Source organism: Carlito syrichta, unplaced genomic scaffold, assembly GCF_000164805.1.
Source record: "Carlito syrichta isolate Samal-C Ts95f unplaced genomic scaffold, Tarsius_syrichta-2.0.1 Scaffold94755, whole genome shotgun sequence".
Lineage (NCBI taxonomy): Eukaryota > Metazoa > Chordata > Mammalia > Primates > Tarsiidae > Carlito > Carlito syrichta.
The window spans coordinates 6,090-15,215 of NW_007038851.1; the positions used below are offsets into that span (position 1 = coordinate 6,090).

General features: G+C 46.0%; 1 protein-coding gene across 1 annotated transcript in view; it reads left to right on the forward strand.

Moving 5' to 3' along the window:
• Positions 1 to 9,126, forward strand: part of LOC103263989 (WD repeat-containing protein 88-like) — a 23,894-nt gene that overhangs the window by 3,456 nt on the left and 11,312 nt on the right. Inside the window, exons 3-4 of the mRNA XM_008061654.1 lie at positions 4,664 to 4,851; positions 6,787 to 6,869. Of these exons, the coding sequence (XP_008059845.1) occupies positions 4,664 to 4,851; positions 6,787 to 6,869 (271 nt within the window). The remainder of the gene's footprint in view (positions 1 to 4,663; positions 4,852 to 6,786; positions 6,870 to 9,126) is intronic.

Sequence of the window (9,126 nt, forward strand, 5' to 3'; positions counted from 1 at the left end):
CCCACCCCTCCCTCCCTTCCATTTTTTAGCAACTTTATTGAGATAGAATTCACAAACCATGCAGTTCCCCCATTTAAAATAAATTCAGTGGTTTGGGAGATATTGTATTATTTTTAAAAATTGTAAATGTATGCAACAAAAAACTTGATATTTTAACCATTTTTAAGTGTACAAATCACTGGCTTTAATTACATTTACAATGTTGTGCAACCATCACCACTATCTATTTCCAAAACTATTTCATCATCCCAAACCGAAACTTTGTACTCATTACACAATAGCTTCCCACTCTCCCGAGCCCCAGCTCCTGGTAACCTTTATTTTACTTTCTGTCTTTTTGAATTTGCTCATTCTAGGTATTTTGTATAAGTGGAATCACATATTATTTTGTGATTGGCTTATTTCTCTTAAGACAATGTCCCCAAGGTGCATCCATGTTGTAGCATGCATCAGAACTTCATTCCTTTTTATGTTTATACAACATTTTATTTACCTGTTCATCTATTGACGGACACTTGGGTTGTTTCTACTTCTCAGCTATTGTGAATAATATTGCTATGAATATTGAGATACATGTATTTGTTAGAGTCCCAGCGAAGAGTAAACATTAAGTACTTTTTACAATTGTTTGCTTTGTCAAACATAATTTAGAAAGGAGAAGGAAATGTCTATACTATTTACACAAATTTTTTGTTTACCATGTTTTGTTTTCCTTTCTGAAGTTTCAAGTTTCCTTTTTTAAACTATTTTCATTTAAAAATAATGATTTTAGTCATTGTTCTAAGGTAAGTCTGCAGGCAAATTATCTTAGTTTTTCTTTATCTGAAAATGTCTTGAGTTCCCTTTCATTACAGAAGGATATTTTCACAGGATATAGAAATCTGGGTTGACTGTTCTTTTCTCTCAGCACTTGAAAACAGTCATGCCAGCCTGTAATCCCAGCACTTTGGGAGGCTGAGGAGAGTGGATTGCCTGAACCCATGGGTTCAAGATCAGCCTAGACAAGTTGGCGAGACCTCATCTTTACAATAACTCAAAAATTAGCTGGGCGTGGTAGTGCACACCTGTAGTTCCGGCTACTTGGAAGGCTGAGGCAGAAGGATCGCCAGAGCCCAGTAGGCCGATGCTGGGGTGGTCGTGAGGGTGCCACTGCACTGCAGCCTGGACGATGGAGTGAGACGCCAACTCAAAAAAACAGAAAAGCCTGTCATGCCACTTTCTTCTGGCCTCTATGGTTTCTGATGAGAAATCCACTATCATTCAAATTGTTTTTCCTCTTTAGATAAGGTGTCACTTCTGTCTGGCTGCTTTCAAGATATTTTCATTGTCTTTGGTTTTTAGAAGTTTAACTATGGGGTATCTGGGTATAGATTTCTTTAGATTTATCCTGTTTGGGATTTATTAGATTCTTGAGTCTGTAGGCTTATATCTTTTGCCAAATGTAGTGAAAGTTCAGTCATTATTACTATTTCTTTGATGACTTTGTAAGCCCTGCCTTCTCTCTCGTGCTCTTCTGTTACTCTAATGATTTTTTGTGATAGTCCTACCGATTCCTGGGGCTCTGTTTTCTCTCACCAGTCTGTTTTTTCTCTATTGTTCATATGGGTTCATTTATATTGTTCTGTCTTATGTTCACTAATCCTTCTTCTTTCCTCTCTATTCTGCTGTTGAGTCATCCAGTGAGTTTTTAAAAATTTCATTTATTATATTTTTTAGTTCTAACATTTCCATTGGTTCTTTTTTTTTTTTTTTTTTTTTGAGTTTGAGTTTGAGTCTCACTCTGTCGCTCAGACTGGAGTGCAGTGGCACGCTCCCAGCCACCACAGCCTCGACCCGTTGGGGTCCGGCGATCCTTCTGCCTCAGCCTTCCAAGGAGCTGGAACTACAGGCGCGTGCTACCACGCCCGGCTAAGTTTTTTATTTATTGTAGAGATGAGGTCTCACCAAGTTGCCTAGGTGGGTTTCGAACCTGCGGGCTCAGGCAATCCACTCACCTCAGCCTCCCAAAGCACAGGATTACAGGCAGAGCCACCGAGCCTGGCCTCCATTGGTTCTTATAGCTTCTATTTCTTTGCTGAGATTTTTTATCTTCTCATTTGTTTCAAACATGATTATAGTTGTCCATGTAAGCATTTTTATGATGGCTGCTTTAAAACTCTGTCAGATCATTCTGACATCTGTGTCATCTTAGTGAACTTATCTGTTGATTGTTTTTCTCATTCATGTCAATATTTTTTTGGCTCTTGATAGGATGAGTGCTTTTCAGTTGCATCCTGGACATTGAGATTTAGGGTCTGATTGAAATCTACTGTTTTAGCAGGCCACTTTGGTGCAGTCTGGCAAGGGTGGCAGCAGGGGTGCCCCATTCTGCTTTTGCTGATGGATGAGGGCGTGGGATGCAATTTTTCCTGAGGTGCTTGGCTGGAGTAGGGAAGTTACCTAAAAGTTTTCTGTCTTCCAAGGCTATCCCTTTCCTGGCCATTTGGCTATGGAGAACAGGATATTCTTGGCCTCCACCCCTCCCTTTTATTCTTCTTCCCTCATTATGGTTTTTAGTTTAGTTTTTGGTTACAGGCTTCCCTAGAACTTAGCCCAAAATATATGATACACAAAAGAAAACCAAGGAACTCACAACATATTGTGCTTTGGTCCCAAGATTCCTACCTGGTCTGTCTTCTCTCTCCACCTTTCATAGTCTCTCATGTTTGGTTAACAAATAACATCCAGGGTTGTTAGCTGTTCTAAGCCGAGGAATAGGAAGAAGTACATGGATGCCATCTTGGCCATAACTGCAAGTGCAACATAAGCGCTGTCTCCAAACTTTTTACAAATAAAATGGCCTTTTATGAGAAGTGGAATTTATTTGAAATAAGAGTCCCTCCTGGAAAATAGAGATAGCCCTGGCTTAAAGCCCAACGTCAGTGTTTAGATTCCAGGAAAGACAAGTTGACAAAATGCAGGACACGCCAGGGTGGTTCTTAGCCTACTAGATACGGGATTGAGAAAGATTTATCTTGGACACCCTGGGAAGTTGATACTTCTCCTGTGGCCTTGTTCAGTCTGTGCCTCACAAAGAACCAAGACAGGGTCTAAAACTACGACCTGAGCTTTAGGAAGCAGTTCTGTTCAACTTTTTCTACAGGGAAAACGATTGACTTTATGATCCAGGCTACTCAGAGAGGCACAGTTGTGTTCATAGGTTCACGTGAAAAACTCTGCTTCGAAGAGGAGGTGAGAATCACGGGAAAAACACACTGAGTTAACAAGCACGCGAACAATTTGAGATTCTTTTCCAAAAAGGAAGACATTTACAGATTTTAATGAATAACCCCAAATTTGGTTGATTAAATACACAACATTAAAATATTCTTGAATGGCATTTAAGATAGATGAGAACAGAAGGAGATAAAGAATGAAGGCGGAAGAGGGACAGCAGCTGGGTGAGTGGGAGGGAGGTGGGATGGGAGAGGCAGACTTAAGCCCGACATCATGGCGAGAAAGACAGGGAGCAGGAGTGCCCTCTGTGTAAGGGCGATCCAGAATCAAGCCTGAGCTAGGTGTGGTGATTCACACCTATAATCCCAGCACTTTGGGAGGCGGTGGTGGAAAGATTGCCTGAGCCCAGGAGTTTGAGACCAGCCCGGGCAACTTGGCGAGACCTCATCTCTATAATAAAACTAAAAAAATTAGCCGGGCATGGTGGTGCGCACCTGAAGTCCCAGCCACTTGAAAGGCTGGGCAACTTGGCGAGACCTCATCTCTATAATAAAACTAAAAAAATTAGCCGGGCATGGTGGTGCGCACCTGAAATCCCAGCCACTTGAAAGGCTGAGGCAAAAGGATAGCCTGAACCCAGCAGGTCGAGGCTGTGGTGGCTGAGAGCGTGCCACTCCACTCCATCCTGGGTAACAGAGTGACTCAAAAACAAAAACAAGAAACCAGACCCAAGCCTGAAGGCTGTTAATCCGTCAACCACCGTGGACAGCCTTTTCAGCTGCTTTTTTCTTAAGCCATAGCCACTCTGAATATTGCTGAGTAATATTCTCAACTGAGCCGGGCTCGGTGGCTCAGCCTGTAATCCCGCGCTTTAGGAGGCTGAGGTGAGTGGACTGCCTGAGCCTGCGGGTTCGAGACCCGCCTGGGCAACTTGGTGAGACCTCATCTCTACAATAAATCAAAAAATTAGCCGGGCGTGGTAGCGTGCACCTGTAGTTCCAGCTACCTGGAAGGCTGAGGCAGAAGGATCGCCAGAGCCCAGTAGGTGGAGGCTGCGGTGGCCGGGAGCGGCCACTGCAGTCCAGTCTGGGCGACAGAGTGACACTCCAACTCAAAAAAAAAAAAAAAAAAATCTCACCTGGGTGTGGAGGCTTCTAATATCTACTGGGTATTGGCCAGGGACACTGCTAAACAGCCTACAATATGTAGGACAGACCTCTACAACAAAGAATTATCCAGAAAAATGCCAGAACTGGTGTGTTTGAGAAGCCCTGGGATAGTGTGATACATTTTGAGCAATTCACATCTGCACCATGGGAGGCACTGACCAAAGGCATGATGTCCATTAGCTCACAGGAGATGAGGTCCTCTCCTGGCCCTTTGCCCATGTCTTCAGGTCCTCCTGGAGTGCAGGCTAATGTGTGAATCCCTTCCACCTGTGTTTCAGGGCACATTCCAATGCAATCTCGAACTGCTGTTTTACCTTCAGCGGCCATTTCCTGTGTACAAGCTCCTGGGATAAAAGCTTAAAAATATGGAACGTCCACACAGGGGAGTTTCGAAACCATGGAGCCTGTGTGACTTTGATGCAGGGCCACGAAGGTTCTGTCGGCTCCTGCTGCTTTGCCAGAGACAGTGAGTAACTAACACACAGGACTCCACTCCTGTGGGAATGCTGGGCAGAGTTCTTCATGTTCCACTCAAACGGACTTTTCTAAGTACAGACAGAGAGGCGATTTCCAATGATGCCTACAGCAAGGGAACATGTTTTTCCCCATGATAACAAAAAAGCCAAGAGGGAAATTCAAAGGCACACTCTTATCAATGGCAGAAGCTCAGCTCAACAAGGCTTAAGCCACAAAAGATATTTATTAACTCCTACAATGGGAACATCCAGAAGCAGCTCTGAATTCAGGCATGGCTGGGTTCAGAGACTCCAAACCACACTGTCTCTCAACTCAGCTTCCCTCTTGTATTGGCCAGTCCCCGCAAGGAGGCAAAGATGGTTTCTGGAGGTCCAGGCCAACCCGATTCTGACCACTGGTAGTCCTGGAGAAAGAGAGACGGTCAGTCTGATGGTGCCAGGGAAGACTCCCGTTGGCTCAGCCTGGGACACACACCGCCTCTGAACCAATCACTTAGCAGTGGATGAAAGGCTCTGGATGGTCAGGTCTGGGTACCTTGCTTCACCCCCAGAGCTAGGGAGTGAGATGAATACCCTCTGACGCAGAGAGACTGAGCGTAGGCCAGGGGTGTTTTCCCACAAGAAACTGGGAAACTATTGCCAGACGAAGGGGCATGGATGTGAACGGGGGTGGTGCAGAGAGCTCCCATGAGCAACTAGCCCCAATGAGGAAGTGGCTGCCCTAGACACCCAGGAGCCAAATGTATGCTCTCTCATACGGAGAAGTGTGGCTTGCTTTTTGTGTCTGGGGTGCCCCAGCCAGCACACATGCAACTGGAGCTTGGCTTGAGAAATGCAAGGGCGTGTCTGAACAACTTTCCCTCTTTAGAGGTATCTGTTGTCTAAGTCATACTCCCACTATGAGGCACCCACCAGCTTCTATCCTTGCCTTTACTGGGCTCAGAATCACGCACGTCAGTCATTATTATTTTGGATTCTGTGTTCGCAAATTCGCCTACTCACGAAAATCTCTGTAACCCTCGAATCAACACTCCTGGCACTTTTGAGGTCACTCTCAGACATGCAGAGCAGCAAAACATTTGAGTCACCCTAGGCGCACATTCTTAGCTGGGGCAGCATAAGGTGACAGCCCCTTGCCTGCTTGTTTCAACTCTCACGTGGTAAAGTGTCCTTTCGGTGATCTGTTTAGTGCTACTTTTGGCTCACACTTTTGTCCTTTTTGTTGGTAATTTTACTGTTTAAAATATGTCCCCAAGCACAGTGCTAAAGTGCTATCTAGTGGTCCTAACTACAAGAATGCTGTGGTGTGCTTTACAGAGAAAATACGTGTTGAATAAGCTTTGTTCAGGCATGAGTTACAGTGCTGCTAAATGTGAGTTCAATGTAATCAAAGACACATATTAAATAAGGTGTCTTTAAATAGAAACACATGGGTGGAGGGACGAAAAAAATCACCTGTGGGGTACTACGTGCACAGTTGGGGGTGGTGGGTACATTTCAAGCCCAGACTTCTTCACCGCTATACAATGCAACCATGTAACTCAAAACTAGTTGAAGCCCCAAAAGCTATTGAAATAAAGAAAAAAAATAAATAAAGAGAAACACACATAAAATAAGGTTCTATACTGATGGACAAGAGTCTCGCAGGAACATATCCCTGTATTTCCTCTAGGAACAAAGGCTCAGTATTTGCTAATTCAGTGTTTGCAATAACTTTATAGAACATAATTACTGTGAATCAACAAGAATCAGCTGTAATTGGTTGGGGATCACTGAGCCACACCAGGAAGGTGTTTCGGTGTCGTGAGTGAGCCGTACTCCTGTCTCACAAATGCATCCTCAGCCTGCGTTGACCTCACCAGAGGAGAAGGCGCTTGGCTTGGGAAGGTGACCTCCGCCTCTGACTCTTTCATGTTGCATTGCAGGCTCTTTTCTCATTTCTGGAGCATTCGACAGGACTGTGGCTATTTGGGATGTAGGGGAAGGCTACCGGAAGCTCTCCTTGAAGGTACAGATGCTGCATCAGATAAAGACCTGAGCTTCAGCCGGGCTCGGTGGCTCAGCCTGTAATCCCAGCACTTTGGGAGGCTGAGGTGAGTGGATTGCCTGAGCCTGCGGGTTCGAGACCCGCCTGGCCAACTTGGCGAGACCTCATCTCTACAATAAATTTAAAAATCAGCCGGGCGTGGTAGCGCGTGCCTGTAGTTCCAGCTCCTTGGAAGGCTGAGGCGGAAGGATCGCCGGAGCCCAGCAGGTGGAGGCTGCGGTGGCCGGGAGTGGCCACGGCACTCCGGTCTGGGCGACAGAGTGAGACTCCAACTCAAAAAAAAAAAAAGATCTGAGCTTCATTCCTGGTCCTTCCGTGCTGTGTGTTGGATGCTGGGGACACAGCCATGGGTGACCCAGACCTAGATGCCTCCTAGTGGAGCTGACACCTCTGTGGGGGAGGACAGACAAGAAACCGGCCAACACATCACTGACAGTGAGGAGCGAAGTGGAGAAGCCACGATAGGGCGACAGGATAGAAGCACAGAGCCCAGGCACCGATCTCCAGTGGGTGGGAGGCGAGAGCTTCTTGGAGAAGAGGCCTTTGAGCTGAGAGTTGGATGGCAAGGAGGGACTGGATCAGCGAGCATCGAGGGAAGGGCGGATGGAGCAGCCAGTGCAAAAACCCCGAGGTGGGAAGTGTCCAGGAACGGCAGAAATCACCACGCAGAGGAACGAGTGTCACCCTGGGGCGTGTGCAGAAAGCTGTGGGGTGTCAGCTGAGTGCTTCTGGCTGCGAGTCAGAGGACCCTCAGATCAAAGCAGCTCTGTAGTACAGGGATGTGTTATCCAACCCAGCAAGAACCCAGGATGGGCCCATTCCGTGCTCCTGTTCAGGTGCCCAGACCCCAAGATTTCTGCATACTCCCTGGCGTTGTGATCTCATGGGCATCTGTGACTGTGGATGCTTGGTCTCTGTCCCCAGGGACCCAAAGTAAGCTGTGTCTCCTTGAGCAGCACATGGTCAGGCCCTCTGGAACTAGTCTGTGTGAACTGTTTCCTAGGGTTCAGGGAGGCAAAAGGAATTGACATCATAGCAAAGCAAACAACCCCCCAAAACAAAACAACAGTTTGTTTTTCATCTTTATTTTAAAAACATTTTTAGGCCAGGTGTGGTGGCTCACGCCTGTAATCCCAGCACTTTGGGAAGCCAAAGTGAGGGGATTGCCTGAGCCCAGCCTGGGCAACATGGTGAAACCTCATCTCTACAGTAAATCAAAAACTTAGCTGGGTGTGGTGGCGTGCACCTGTAGTTCCAGCTACTTGGAAGGCTGAGGTAAGGGATTGCCTGAGCCCAGCAGGTCCAGACTGTGGTGCCCGTGAGCATGCCATTACATTCCAGCCGGGGTGATAGAATGGGATTCCTATTAAAAAAAAAAAAAAAAAACCCAAAACTTTTTAAGAGACAGAGTCTCACTCTGTTTCCCAGGCTGGGATGCAGTGATATGATCATAGCTCACCAAATCCTCCTGCTTCAGCCTCCCAAGCAGCTGGAACTACAGGCATGTGCCATCACACCCAGCCAAAAAATAGCTTAAAACTGGATATTAAGCTCCTCTGTCCTTAAATGTTCTTTTGTCCTCCAGTAGGGAGTGCTATTTTCTCTCCTCCTCGTCTCTCCATCTCTGTTCTTCCAGCCTCCAGTCCTTGTTTTGTCATTTCTGGCAGTTTAACCTTCTCTCCTGTTCCCGTTTCTCCTACTATACTATGTTGCCTCAACTTCCACCTTTTTCCATAAGGGAGAGGCCAAAGAACGAGAGAGATGCTGATGCAGAAGCCGCACATCATTGAGTGAACCAGCAATGGCATCTATCTCTGCTGAGCCCCTTTTTACCTGAAGAGAACACCACTGCCCCCATTTGCCAAGCCACAGTGGGTCGGTTTTGCGGTTACTTGTGGCCAAAAGCCCCCTCACTAATAGAACCTCTGGGTAGCATTTCCTAGAATAAAAAATGCAAACGGAAATTTCAGACCAGCTGGGAATAGACTCTTTTTTCCCTGCAAAACACCACAGTACTTTTAAAAACATACACGGTGCCATGATAGACACAGGTATCCACTTTGTATTCCATTTTAAATGTTGCTGATGAAGCCAGGGAACCACAATTAGTTGCTCTTAAATGTAAATAACATCGAGTTCTTGACTTTTATTTTTGTTCTTTTTTTTTTTTTTGAGTCGGAGTCTCCCTCTGTCACCCAGACTGGAGTGCAGTGGCCGC